Below are 15,240 nucleotides of genomic sequence, written 5' to 3' on the forward strand. Positions count from 1 at the left end.
CCTGTAATACTAGCTACTCAGGAGGCTGAGGCACAGGAATCACTTGAACCCCAGAGGCAGAGGTTGCAGTGAGCCAAGATTGCACCACTGCACTCCATCCTGGGTGACAGAGCAAGACTCTGTCTCAAAAAAAAAGAAAAAGGCATTTCCAGTCTTTGGAGACTGACTATATGATTTTAGAATAAGGAAGATTTGAACAAAACATTACAGTTGGGGTCTTTGGGGTTCTCATCAGAAGAAACAGGGACATTGGGAAGAAAGCCTAGATTAATTTAAATTTTTTTTTTTTTTTGGTATTTGTTAGCCAAGATATTGAGGTGGGTTTGGGACTTAATGAGTTCAAAATATTGGCTAGATCCTACATGAGACATTAACAGTAAAACAAGTACAGAATAACAGTAATATTCATGGTATTGATGATTATAAATGTAGATATATCTGCTGTATAATATTGTGCCTCTAACACTACTGTATTGTGCACTTAAAATTTTGTTAAAAGGGCAGATCTTATGCTGTTTCTAAAATGTTTTTAAAAAGTAAAGAGGCTTTTAAAATTTGATTTAAAAACATTTTTTTCTTTTTTGAGACAGAGTCTTGCTCTGTTGCCCAGGCTGAGGTGCTGTAGTGTGATCTCGGCTCACTGCAACCTCTGCCTCCCGGGTTCAAGCAATTCTCCTGCCTCAGCCTTCCAAGCAGCTTGGACTATAGGCATGTGCCACTATGCCTGGCTAATTTTTGTATTTTTAGCAGAGATAGAGTTTTGCCATGTTGGCCTGGCTTGTCCCGAACTCCTGACTGCAGGTGATCTGCCTGCCTCAGCCTCCCAAAGTGCTGGGATTATTGGTGTGAGCCACTGCACCCAGCTGAGAGGATTTTTTAAAAAGGTGATCATTGGTCTTAGGTTTGTAGGTGATGAGTTTCCTAATGACTGTGGAGTTCCTTAGTTCCTCGTTTAGGAACTAACCTTCAAACACATACTCACTTCCTTATTACTGAAATTAGAATTATAAATCTTAACAGTGGACCTTAAACATTTAAGGCACAGAGAACAAAAGTTGTTTCCCAAATATCATAGTGAATACAGTGAAGAGAGTCTATACTGATTTCTTACGTTATCTGAGTAGCATAATTGATTACAAATGTAAAAGATGTCTAATGATGACTAGTACGCTGTTAATGACATGAAAACCTATTAAAACCTGTCAGAATTGAGTGGTGTCATTTCAGAATTACTGACGTAAAATCACTGGGTCCATTTTTAGGCTCTTCCTCAGAAAATTTAATTCTTCACCTGTAAGGGAGACAATAGATGAGGATGAAGATGTGCGGGCTGAGAGGTTAAGAGTTGAGAGTGGTGCGGCTGAATTTGACTTGGTCCAACTTTATCGTCTCACAAAGATCTACCAACTTATCCACAAAAAGATTATAGCTGTAAACAATATCAGCATTGGGATACCTGCTGGAGAGGTAAAAAACTGTGTTTTGTCTAACTGTCCTTTTTGTTTGCATACTATGTGACAAGTTAAAATCTTAATTATTGCCTGGGCATGGTGGCTCACACCTGTAAATCTCAGCACTTTGGGAGGCTGAGGTGGGCAGATCACTTGAGGTCAGGAGTTTGAGATCAGCCTGGCCAACACGGTGAAACTGCGTCTCTACTAAAAATACAAAAATTAGCTAGGCGTGGTGGCGCACATCTGTAGTTCCAGCTAGTCAGGAGGCTGAGGCAGGAGAATTGCTTGAACCTGGGATGTGGAGACTGCAGTGAGCCAAGATCGCACGACTGCACTCCAGGCTAGGCAACAGAGTGATTCCATCTCAAAAAAAGAAAAAAAAATCTTAATTATTTTCCCACAGTGTTTTTCTAGAAATATAAAAGTTAATCTGAATATTTCCATGGGAAAAAATGAACACATGCATGTATGTACAGATACCCACATATATACATACACATGTATATGTGTATACATATACAGTCATCGCTCTGTATCCATGGGAGGTTGGTTCCAAGGATATCAAAATCCATAGAAATCCACAGATGCTCAAGTTACTGATATAAAATAATGTAGTATTGCATATAATCTATGCACATCCCACTGTACACTTTACATCATCTTTAGATTACTTATAATACCCAGTGCAATGTAAATACTATGTAAATAGTTGTTGTAGTGTATTGTTTAGGGAATAAGAACACAGGAAGTCTGTACATGTTCAGTACAGATGCTTTTTTTCCCCTGAATATTTTCAATCCATACTTGGTTAGATCTAAAGATTAGAAACCCAGGGATAAGAAGGGCTGACTGTATATATATTGTACACATGACCAGGTATGAAGTTGGTGCAAAATTTAATATTATTTACCGTATGAGACTTCCCAGTAGGCAGAAGGAATTCAACAAGTCCTACCCCACAGCAAGTCCTAGGCCCCTTCCTAAACTACTGTCCACTTGCTCTGGGGTAGACTTTGGTCAGGAAGCCCATTCAGGGTGCTGTCTTCAGCCTTTCATTTCCATTCCTCCTCAAAAAAACATCATAAAGACATCGGTTTTCAGAAGTGAGGTCCTAGTACTGCATCTATTTATTTATATGCTTGCCATTTTCACAGAAGCAATATTAAGTAAGGCAGCATTGGAAAGAGAAAGCAAATATGGCTGTGCCACTTAGTTTTCCAAGCAGAGCTGCAAACTACATGCATCAAATTTATTTGACAATATGAAAAAACTATTGCCTCAATAGCTTATTCAGTAAAGTTGTGATTTTGTGTGAATAATGTGAAATCTATAAATATAATTACTTTGTGGGGTTAGCAGATCTTATTTGTGGGGTATTTGATCATGTCACAGAGAGGGATGATATAACATAAATATGTAAAATAGGTCCTATGTGTGTATATATATATAAATGTTCAGATGGTTAAAGGAAAAAGGATACATAGTATCCATTTGTTTTAGAAGACAAAGTTTTATCAAGAGCACTACACTATCCATGAATAATTCCAGTGATTTATTTTTCTCAGTAATTTATTTCACCCAGGGAGAAGAGGGAAAGAGATACAAAAGCAATATGTCATGGGTTTGGACTAAGGTTTACATTTTCTTTTTCTCCCTCAAACCAGTGTTTTGGCCTTCTTGGAGTGAATGGAGCAGGAAAGACCACTATATTCAAGATGCTGACAGGAGACATAATTCCTTCAAGTGGAAACATTCTGATCAGAAATAAGACTGGGTATGAAAAGCTAATGTTTCCATTTACTGGGTACAATGTAATTAAATGAGAAAAATAATTGAAATGAACATTTATGTTATTTTTTGGTTATATTTTTCAATCCTTAGAGGAGAAAAAAGCTATTAAGGTGGGTGGAAATGTTTAAACGTTTAAGTGTGAATCTGATAGTGGGGTTATTTTATCCCTTTTTATCAAAGTCACTGACCACCATGACCAAAATAGAGCTACCTTCCCGGCATTTGGGAACCAGGAGGGATGAATCTTTTGAAATTCATCTGTGTTTTTGATTCTCTCAATTCAGATCTCTGGGTCACGTTGATTCTCACAGCTCATTAGTTGGCTACTGTCCTCAGGAAGATGCCTTAGATGACCTGGTAACTGTGGAAGAACATTTGTATTTCTATGCCAGGGTACATGGAATTCCAGAAAAAGATATTAAAGAAGTGAGTACAAGTGTGAAAAACTAGTTAATTTGAAACCATTATTGTTTCTGTAGTCATCCCCTTGCCCCACCATTCCCCACAAAACCAACTGGAAAACTGTGTCATTTTCCTTCTGGCCGTGGCAAAGGCAGTGAGTCCCTCTTAGTTTGGTCGTGTGTATTACATAAGCACCTATGAAATTAGCTTTAGAAACTCCTTGGCCCGTGTTTGTTCAGTTACCCTTTGAAGAACTATCAAATAGAGGATCACACTTGCATTAGGCTCTGGGCTGAGCATTGGTTGGTGATGCCTGTACATCTTTTAGTGTTTGGATTAACACTGACTCATAGCATTAATGGCAAAATGCCCAAGTAAAATAGATTAGTTTCCACTTTGGTTTTTGATCTGTGGCTTTATATCTCCCTGCAACTGTTTGGCATTTTAATGAGATGGCTAACCCTTAGGGCAGTTTCTTCTACTTTTGCAATCCTGAGGACCTGTTGTTTAAGTTCAACTAGGATTTCATTATTTGCCAGGACTATTTAACTACAGAAATAACTGCAAGGACTCATGCTTCCTAATGTGCTAAAGTTTTGATACTGGGTCAGTTTTAAATAGACTTAAAGCCTTTGTGACAACTCACCCCTCAGTAAGAAGAAAGAGGAAGCAGTGATAACAGTCGGTGAGAACCCTGCCTTGTGAATTCTGTTTTAGCTCTATTAAGCCTTACTAGAGAATCTTGTGGTCACGCAGCAGAAAGTTCAATCTGCAATTGTAAACACACGTACCCACATTTGGTGGGGGAGGGAATCCCATCTGAAAATAAGCCTCTAAAGAATCTCTTTAAATAAACTATTAATCCTTAAGTGATTCTTTGAAAATAAAAATAAAATCTATGTTGAATTTAAGTGTTTTCATTTTTTCCAGATATATGCTCCATGATAAAATTTTCTTTTCATGAGTATCTTTTTTTCATTTAGTGCTTCAAGGGTTTTGGCACAGGAAGGTCAACCTAGCTCCTCTTTTATTGCCCACAGATTGTTCATAAACTCCTTAGGAGACTTCACCTGATGCCCTTCAAGGACAGAGCTACCTCTATGTGCAGTTATGGCACAAAAAGAAAATTATCCACTGCACTGGCCTTGATAGGGAAACCTTCCATTCTACTGCTGGTAAGAGAATCATTATTTAAAAAGGCTACTCCGTAATTAGAACAACATATCTGACAGTGCATGTTAACATTTCATCATCATCACTGCAGCCAACATTTATTGAGGTCTCACTATGTTAGCTATTATACAAAGCACTTTATGTGTACTATCTCAATAAAGGAATTTATATCAGTAAATAATTAGTTACCATAACAATATGCCCTCAAAATGTTTTAACTGAAAGCAATAGCTTAGTGCGTTTCAGAGGAAACACTGGCATGGAAATGGTAAGTGAAACAAATTCAGGATACTCATATAAGTAAGTAAAGTTATGGGACATGGTAGAATTTGATTCCCACCTATTGAAGAAATCATCTCTCTTTTTCTATTAGGAACTCAGCAGGTAAACTCACATTTTCCAGCTTCTACTATGGAGGACAGGCACATTTTAGGACAGTGTGTTGTGCTAAAATTTTATTTCCTTGTTACTTAAAAATATGAGTTTATCTAGCTTAGGATGTGATGGATACCATACTATTTCATCTGAACTGGGGGGTGGGTAGGGTGGGGAAGAAATGCATTCCACATTTACATTTTTCTTAAGAGCTGGAAAATTTAATTGGTCACCTGGAAATATAAATTACACCTAGTAGTGATGTAATATTCTGCACCCCAAGTCTAACTTTGTGGAAGAGTGTTTATTTCAGAGAAATACACTTGCCCTTATTTTGGAAAATCCCCATCATTCAAGGACCTCCAAACTCATAAAGAGCCTTAACTATAAGGAATCATAATGCAGTTATAAGTCACCACATTATTTCAGGGATTAAGTCATAGAGTGGATCAAATCATTTAAACTGCCAGATAGAATGATGCACATCCCATCTTTCTATAATACCAGAAGCTTATAATGCATTCATTATATCTCTGCCAATCAATGCTTATAATGGAATTCTATTGTGTAAATGTTCCTTAAATTGAACAAAACAATCCTTAGGCAACTCTGTGAAATAACAAATGTAAAGTACTTTAAAATGTTAAAAGTTTTATATAAACATTATGTATTAATGAACCAAACTGAAATATAGACTATGAAAGATACCAAGTTTTCTTCTATATGCATCTACTTAGTATGCTCTCTTCTTCAAAAATAGGAGCAATAACAGTGTATTCTTTGTTTTGCCAAATTAACACTGATTTCTTTATTTTTAAAAAATTATTTAACTACTATTTTGACACATAATAATTCCAGTGTAATATTTTGATTCCTATATAAAATATGTAATGATCAAATCAGAGTAATTAGCTTATCTATCACCTGAAACCTTTCCTTGTGTTGGGAACATTCAAAATCCTTTCTTCTAATTATTTGAAAATATACAATAAATTATTGTTAACTATAATCAACCTAAAATGCTACAGATCACTAAAACTTATTCCTCTTGTCTAGCTGTAATTTTGTATTCACTGATCAATTACTATCCTCCTTTCCCTGCTACCCCTCTAGCCTCCAGTAATCATTATTCTACTCTTTACTTCTATGAGCTCAACTATATTAGCTTCCACATAACCCATTCCTTTCTGTAAAAACAAGCCTCTAGTTATGTACATATTTTTTGTTACATTTTTTAATTTTTACCTAATCTTGACCTATAATTTGTTTTTTTAACCATCTGTCAAAATCTGTTATTGTGTTTAGATTATCCATTGCTACATTTTCTAATTTTATGTCTGAGTGATTTTTCATAACATCATTTACTTTACAAAATAATGTATATCTTTCTACTTGGCAATTTCTGCAAATCTTGTTTTTATTTCCCAAGGAGTGTTAAATTTCAATTAATAACAGAAAACTAAAAAGATACCTCAAACAAATTAACTGAAATATCAAATTATGTTCTTTCTGCTTCACATAGCATATTATCACTCATAGCCACAATTCTGCTATTAGAAGCAGGGTGGTAATCTTGTTGATATGGCTTATGTATACGTGGCAAGGTAAAATTAAATGTAAAAACTCTACTTTGCCAGTAATTGAAGTGGAATTTTTTTCCAAAGAAACGTAAGAGACGGAAGTAAAGTAACAGGATGTCAAGACACTTTTTAAAACAGATTGACAATTTTGAATGAATAATTTTGAGCTTTTTGACAGCAGCAGAAAGAAGCCTATTAAGTATAAAACAAGTTAGTCACGGGACCTCGAAAAGTGATTTCTGTTCTAGGGAAGTGAAATGCAGTAATTCATGTAAAGAACTTCATCAAAATTTAATTAATTTGATAAATTTTTCTTGTAACTTTCTATTAAGGATGAGCCGAGCTCTGGGATGGATCCGAAGTCGAAACGGCACCTCTGGAAGATCATTTCGGAAGAAGTACAGAACAAATGTTCCGTCATCCTCACGTCTCACAGGTAAACTGAGTGGAATCTTTAAAGTGAATCCACACAATCTTAGGATGACAGATGGGAAAAGGTAATCCTGTATAACATATATATATAGATGATGAATGCCCACAATTGTATCAAACTATTTTATGTTTATAGTCATAGAAGCAATTCAGGCAGGTTTCATGGTGAGAATACAATTCCTGTGGTAGGACAGAGTTTAAGGTCTATGCAGTCTTTTTAACATCAAATTTCTCATGACTTATGGCCCTCTAAATTCATCTATGGCTCCCTATTGCCTGTCAAAGTTCAGAATCCTTAGGCTCAACATGTGAGGCCCTCTATTCTCTGGCCTTATCTTAAATGCTCAGTCTTTTCCCCCCACATACTCTCTCCTATCAGTCAATCTGAATGACTCCTGGTTCTGTATTCTTCCCATCTCCAGGCCCCTTCTCTGGCTGTGTTTTCTATTTGAAATGGTCTTTTTTTTTTTTTTTTTAAGACAGAGTCTCACTCTGTCACCCAGGCTGTAGTGCAGTGGCACAATATCTGCTCACTGCAACCTCTACCTCCCAGGTTTAAGCGATTCTCCTGCCTCAGCCTCCCACATAGCTGGGACTACAGGTATCCACCACCATGCCTGGATAATTTTTATGTTTTTAGTAGAGGCGGGGTTTCACCATGTTGGCCAGGCTGGTCTCAAACTCCTGACCTCAAATGATCCACCCACCACAACCTTCCAAAGTGCTGGGATTATAGGCGTGAGCAACTGTGCCTGGCCTGAAATGGTCTTTTCACAAAGTCTCTCCAAGTTCTAATCTTACCAGTCCTTCCAGACCAGCTCACATGCCTCTCCTCCATGAAGCAGACACTTCCAATCAGCTCAGTATAAGAGACACTAAATCATTTGATCTGTGCTTCTCTTATGAGGATAGCCTTGTCTTATAATTTGTATTAAGTTTATGTTTATATTATAATTGTCATATAGTAGAAAAAGTCTTCAATTTGCTTATTATCAAGAAACTTGTTTATATCATAGCTTTGCCCCAGCACACTGGAGCCAATCATTTAATTTCCATTAACTGTTGTACAAGGTGGACAGGGTAATACCTAAAATTACCTCCAATTATAATAGACCATGAAATTAGAGACTGTACCACAGGCTAACTAGTTATAAATCCAAAACTAGGAAGGCCAACAGAATATGGTGTATGAGGCGTAATGAAAAAAGCTTAGTGTTATTTTGAAAACATTTCTGAGAAAGTGTAGATCTTGAATCAAAGCTTGAAAGAAATATTAGGTTTGATGGAGGGGGCATTCCAGGTGAAAGAGAGATGGCCTTGAGTTTTAGAAGAAACAGTAATAAACCTTATCTGAAGACATTTAATTTATATTTTAAAAGATTGTTTTTTGTTCTCCTTTAAGAGAACTAAAAACTAAAAGAGAATCAAGAAACTAGGCTAGGCACAGTGGCTCATGCCTGTAATCCCAGCACCTTGGAGGACCAAGGCAGGAGGATTGCTTGACCCCAGAGTTCAAGACTGGCCTGGGCAACATGGCGAGACCCGTATCTCTATAAAAAAATTAAAAATTAAAATTAAAATTTAGCCAGATGTGGTGGTGCATCCCAGCTACTCAGGAGGCTGAAACAGGAGGATCATTGGAGCAAAGGAGGTCAAGACTATAGTGAGCCATGTTCAAGCTACTGCACTCTAGCCTGGGCATGAGTAAGACTCTATCTCAAAAAATAAAAGAAAAGAAAGGAACTAAAATAGTATTTCCAAGTGCCATAAAGAAACAATTATGTTTATGCTCATGAACTTCAACCCAAGTTTTCTGTGCCCTGAATGCTAATATGACCCTTCTCTGTCTTTTAGCATGGAAGAATGTGAAGCTCTCTGTACCAGGCTTGCCATTATGGTGAATGGAAAGTTCCAATGTATTGGATCTTTGCAGCACATAAAGAGCAGGTGAGGAACAAATGCCATTGTTTAACAGATGGTGTTAGGTCATCAATCTAATGGTGTTCTACTCAGGTTCAAGGATTATCTCAGCAGCCTGAGTAGTAGAACTACAATGGGCAAGCTAATCTTTGGAAGCTAGTCATTGACTCACCTTAAATTTAAATTATTTTATTGGGGATTCGATGAATTTTTACTTAAATATTTTAGTCAACTCAAAAATTTATTTAATGCCTAAGTTTAACTCATAAATGTATTTTAGTTAACTCATAAATTTAGAAGGCCAAAGCTGAAAAAATAAGTAAATAATAAATAATTCACAACCAAAATACTCTCAGGTGGAAGTTCTAGCATTTACCCAATAATAAATTAGATCTTGACAAGTAAATGAAGGCATAGATTATATCTAGCCTGTTCATTTGCCATTTGCACAGGCTTTCAGTAAGCTGCTTAACATTCGTACCACATTCAAAACCTTTTAATCAAGAATACATTGTAGAAATGAGCATAAATATCATATTACTATCAGATTTAAATTAATAGTTGATATACACCAGAGTGTACATGCATTTATACATATCCGTGTTAATCTCCAAACTTCAGAATATTTTATACTTTTCTCTATAACAAGTTGACTTTCTTGCAAGATAGTATTAACCAAAACAAGGAAAAAAGGAATGAAAGAGGCATTATGTTGCTCTTACAGTCTGTTGTGACTTCTACACAAACTCTATTCCTGGTGCAAACAGTTAGCTAGCACATTGATTTAATAGTTATTTTTAAAACCCAATAACTCTAATTTTTACTGTTGACACCAAATCTCCAGTGACCTACTTCTCAAGACCTTGCTTACTTTAAACTAAAAAGTATCTAACTGCAGAAATTGACATCCATTGCCAATTCATGAATGTCATAGAAAGCCAAGATTTTATGTTTTCTTTTTAACACAATTTTTGCCCAAAGACTCTGATTTTATATAGAGATAGAAAAAAATAAAAAACCATAGCAGTGCACTATTTCCAGTTTGCAACATGCCCTGAACTTTTATGGCAAAATGACAGTCTTTATATAAAGAAAAGGGGCTGTAATGGTTGGCTTGGGTCCTGTTTCATTATCTAGAATTCCAGGGGTGCTATTTCAGCAAAATGTAACTCATATCATATGTCGCACTTTTTCTTTCTAGGTTTGGACGAGGATTTACTGTCAAGGTCCACTTGAAGAATACCAAAGTGAGCATGGAGACCCTCACAAAGTTCATGCAGATGCACTTTCCAAAAACATATTTAAAAGTAAGTGATTGATGGTTGGGTGCAGTGGCTCATACCTGTAATCCCAGCACTTTGGGAGGCCACGGCGGGCAGTCACTTCAGGTCAGGAGTTCGATACCAGCTTGGCCAACGCGGTGAAACCCCATCTCTACAAAAAATACACATTAGCTGGGCGTAATGGCACACGCCCGTAATCCCAGCTACTCAGGAGGCTGAGGCAGAAGAATTGCTTGAACCTGAGAGGCAGAGGTTGCAGTGAGCTGAGATCATGCCACTGTACTCTAGCCTGGGTAAAAGAATAAGACTCTGCCTCAAAAAAGAAAAAAAACCAACAATGTAAGTGATTGTCTTGCCTTTTGATCTTGACTAATTTTGATAGTAATAATCTAATATCATAGCAATGTTTGCAATTTCCAAGTGATTACAACTTTACTATTAATGTTAATATATTTATTAGTTCAAGATGCGTAAGATACTTAGTATACCAATGCATACTTAGTATGAAAAAATAGTATCTTCAATTAATTATATATTTTTGTAGCTATTTAAAGTTAACATAGTCCTTTCACATACATGTATTTTTGTTTCTTCTTCACAAAGGATTTATGATCATATTGTATTAGTTTTCAAGTTATATACCTTGCTAGTCTACTCATTATATACATTAGGGAACTGAGGTATGACAGGTATTATATGACCAAGGGCATTTCTTCCTAGGAAAAAGAAAAAAAAAACTACAGAATTCCAGAATGATGATCTTCTTTGCCCCCCTCATTGGCAAGATAAGCCCACAAAAGTTGGAGCAGGACTGAGTAGAAATCAAGTTCTGGACTAGATGAAATATTGTATAACTGATTTCATCTCACATATGCATAGGCGTGGGATTGACACACACGGATATACGTATAGATACCTAACATAGCACATAATTAAAATCAATGTACTTGACCAGAAAAGTTATCATTATCACATCTTTGATATACAGGCAATTTATAGAAGATGATGATGGCAAATGATTGTTTTTGAAAGGAAACTAGATGTGAAAGGAAATCAGATATGGAATGATAAAAATAAATTGGAAAGACTAGGGCTGAGGCCCAGTTGTGCCCATGTGATTTCCAGCAAGACATTTAAAGTCGCTGAGCCTCATTTTTTCTCATTTGTAAGTAGGAATACAGGAGTGCCCCTGTATCCATGGGTGATACATTCCAAGACTTCCAGTGGATGCCTGAAACTATAGATAGTACGAAATCTGGTACACACTATGCTTTTTCTTATACAGAAACAGGCAGGTAGCTTATACAACATAGATACGCTGGACAAAGGAATGATTCACGTGCCAAATGGAGTAGTGCAAAATTAGATCACACTACTCAGAAAGGCATGCAATTTAAAACTTAGGAATTATTTTTGTGTTTTTCCATTTAATAATTTTGAAACTTGGTTGATAACAGGTAACTGAAATAAGGGAGTACTACTATAGTAACATTTACTTCACAAAACTGATGTGAGAAGTAAATGATAAAGTATACGCAAAGATACTCCATAAATTATAAGGCACAATGTTAATTCGAAGTGATTTTAGAGAAAATAAACTGCGTTTTAAAAAGAATTATTTTATCTTCATAAAACCTCTACCTTAAAAAGAATTTTTTTTAAGACATAAGGTCTTGCTATGTTGCCCAGGCTAGAGTTCAGTAGCATGATCGTAGCTCACTGCAGCCTTGAATTCCTGGGCTCAAGGAATCCTTTCACCTCTGCCTCTCCAGAACTAAGCATATAGGCATGTGCCACCATGCCCCACTAAGTTTTGTATTTTTTGTAGAGACAGAATCTCACTGTGTTGCCTAGACTGGTCTTGAACTCCTGGCCTCAAGCAATCTTTCTGCCTTGGCCTCCCAAAGCACTGGGATTACAGGTGTGACTCACTGCACTTGGCCTAGCTTTCATGATTCTTATCAAAGCTTATTTTCTATGATCTAAATTTAAATCAAATTTAAAAGAAGTAAAATGACATCTTTCTTGCACAACTTGTATTGGTAGTAATGCTTTTTCTTTTAGTGGATTTCTGCATTGAAATCTGTGTTGTTTCACTGAGTGATGAAATTACATTCTCCCTGGTCTATTCCTCATGGGACCAGGGCTATACAAGGCAAATGCAGTGATAATGAAAAGTCTGATTTGTCTCTAAGCAGACCATTCTTTACAAATCTGTGGTAATTTCTAGATGTCTAGAAAGAAAATAGCCAAAACAACAATCTGAGAGCAAAGGTAGGCAAGATGGCCCGATTGTAGTAACAAATATAATGCAACTACATGTGGATGGGAGATGCTAAGCAATGCACAAAGGAGGAGGAGAAGGGTCTTAAATCCAGACTGCCCATGTGATTCCCAGCAAGACATTCCCATCAAGACTGAAATAATACATGGTCTTGATCTGATTCATTGGGGTCACAGGGGTAGATTCTGGAATAAGAAAATGTCCTGATCCAACTAGTATTAGCCAAGATTATCCCAGCTGCTTCGTGCCAGGAAGTAAGTGTACACAGAGTTTCTTGGCTTCTGAAGAGGCTGTTACAGTAACTAAGAGGTGGAGTAATGGGCATCAGGTTAATAATATTGGTGGTGCAAATAGAGAGGAAAGGTTACATTTGAGAGGTATTTTAAAGGAAAAATAAATAAGATCTGGTAACTGATTAAATATCCCGAAAAGCAAATTGTTAAAGGTACCTCAAGGCAATAAAAATGGTTTATACTAAGTAGATGGTGATGCTAGTGACCAAAATACAGAAATTGAACCACCCGATCTTTGACAAACCTGATAAAAACAAGCAATGGGGAAAGGATTCCCTGTTCAATAAGTGGTGTTGGGAAAACTGGCTGGCCATATGCAGAAAACAGAAGCTCGACCCCTTCCTGACACCTTACACTAAAATTGACTCCAGATGGATTAAAGACTTAAACATAAGGCCTAACACCATAAAAACACTAGAAGGAAACCTAGGGAAAACCATTCAGGACATAGGCGTAGGCAGGGACTTTATGACCAAAACACCAAAAGCATTGGCAACAAAAGCCAAAATAGACAAATGGGACCTAATCAAACTCCACAGCTTCTGCACGGCAAAAGCAACAGTCAATAGAGTGAATCGGCAACCAACAGAATGGGAAAAAATGTTTGCAGCCTACCCGTCTGACAAAGGGCTGATATCCAGAATTTACAACGAGCTAAAACAGATTTACAAGAAAAAAACAAACAAGCCCATTCAAAAATGGGCGAAGGATATGAACAGATACTTTACAAAAGAAGACATACATGAGGCCAACAAGCATATGAAAAAATGCTCATCATCACTGGTCGTTAGAGAAATGCAAATCAAAACTACATTGAGATACCATCTCACGCCAGTTAGAATGGCGATCATTAAAAAATGTGGAGACAACAGATGCTGGAGAGGATGTGGAGAAATAGGAACACTTTTACACTGTTGGTGGGAGTGTAAATTAGTTCAACCATTGTGGAAGACAGTGTGGCGATTCCTCAAGGACCTAGAAATAGAAATTCCATTTGACCCAGCAATCCCATTACTGGGCATATATCCAAAGGATTATAAATGGTTCTACGATAAGGACACATGCACACGAATGTTCATTGCAGCACAGTTTACAACAGCAAAGACCTGGAACCAACCCAAATGCCCATCGATGATAGACTGGACAGGAAAAATGTGGCACATATACACCATGGAATATTATGCAGCCATCAAAAACGATGAGTTTGCGTCCTTTGTAGGGACATGGATGAACCTGGAAACCATCATTCTCAGCAAACTGACACAAGAACACAAAATCAAACACCACATGTTCTCACTCATAGGCGGGTGTTGAACAATGAGAACACATGGACACAGGGAGGGGAACACTATACACTGGGGTCTCTTGGGGAGGAGTGGGGAGGACAGCAGAGGGGTGGGGAGTTGGGGAGGGATAGCATGGGGAGAAATGCCAGATATAGGTGAAGGGGAGGAAGGCAGCAAATCACACTGACACGTATGCACCTATGCAACAACCTTGCATGTTTTTCACATGTACCCCAAAACCTAAAATGCATTAAAAAAAAGAAATAAAAAAAAAAGAAATAAATAAAAAAAAAGAATTTTAGGGTGAATTGGGAAAAGGATGAGCTGTCATTTGAAGGAGGTTCAATGCTTTTGAGTCTACTGTCTTTAGCCAATATAAATGGAACTGCTAATTTTTACCCTTTTAGAACAATTCTAACACAAAAATGAAATGTCTTAAAATTGAGCACTGAGAAAGCGTATGTGAGATGAGCGTAATGTGACATGTGAAATACCATTCCACAGATTCTTTCCCAAGCAAGATTATAATGACTTTATAACATCACATGAATAAATGCTTTGGAGTTGTCATTAACTTTTAAATTTGTTTTCTCTTTGACATTCACAAAATTTTCATCTCATCTTTACAAGCTGTTAGTTTCAATATATACTCATTATTTATACTGTAGCATCATTTTCAGTGGAATAAATGTCAATATATTCCTGAACTCCTGGTACAGTTATGTCTAGCCATGTCAATATTACCAGACATTGCAAAATAAATTTTTTTCCTTTGGTTCCCATAGGATCAGCACCTCAGCATGCTCGAGTATCATGTACCAGTCACGGCAGGAGGAGTCGCAAACATTTTTGATCTGCTAGAAACCAACAAGACTGCTTTAAATATTACAAATTTCTTAGTGAGTCAGACTACTCTGGAAGAGGTAAGATATATACCTACCATAATCGATGTGTACAATGTCACATA

The 15,240-nt window shown here is 36.9% G+C and overlaps 1 protein-coding gene across 1 annotated transcript in view; it reads left to right on the top strand.

Annotated features, from left to right (window-relative positions):
- Window positions 1-15,240, top strand: part of ABCA12 (ATP binding cassette subfamily A member 12) — a 210,021-nt gene that overhangs the window by 193,179 nt on the left and 1,602 nt on the right. The window contains exons 45-52 of the mRNA XM_064372813.1: window positions 1,263-1,467; window positions 3,119-3,228; window positions 3,530-3,671; window positions 4,688-4,822; window positions 7,108-7,211; window positions 9,062-9,154; window positions 10,329-10,434; window positions 15,059-15,196. Coding sequence (XP_064228883.1) covers window positions 1,263-1,467; window positions 3,119-3,228; window positions 3,530-3,671; window positions 4,688-4,822; window positions 7,108-7,211; window positions 9,062-9,154; window positions 10,329-10,434; window positions 15,059-15,196 — 1,033 coding nt within the window. The remainder of the gene's footprint in view (window positions 1-1,262; window positions 1,468-3,118; window positions 3,229-3,529; window positions 3,672-4,687; window positions 4,823-7,107; window positions 7,212-9,061; window positions 9,155-10,328; window positions 10,435-15,058; window positions 15,197-15,240) is intronic.

Source organism: Aotus nancymaae, unplaced genomic scaffold, assembly GCF_030222135.1.
Source record: "Aotus nancymaae isolate 86718 unplaced genomic scaffold, 86718_ANA_hifiasm-v0.15.2.pri h1tg000008l, whole genome shotgun sequence".
Classification (NCBI taxonomy): domain Eukaryota; kingdom Metazoa; phylum Chordata; class Mammalia; order Primates; family Aotidae; genus Aotus; species Aotus nancymaae.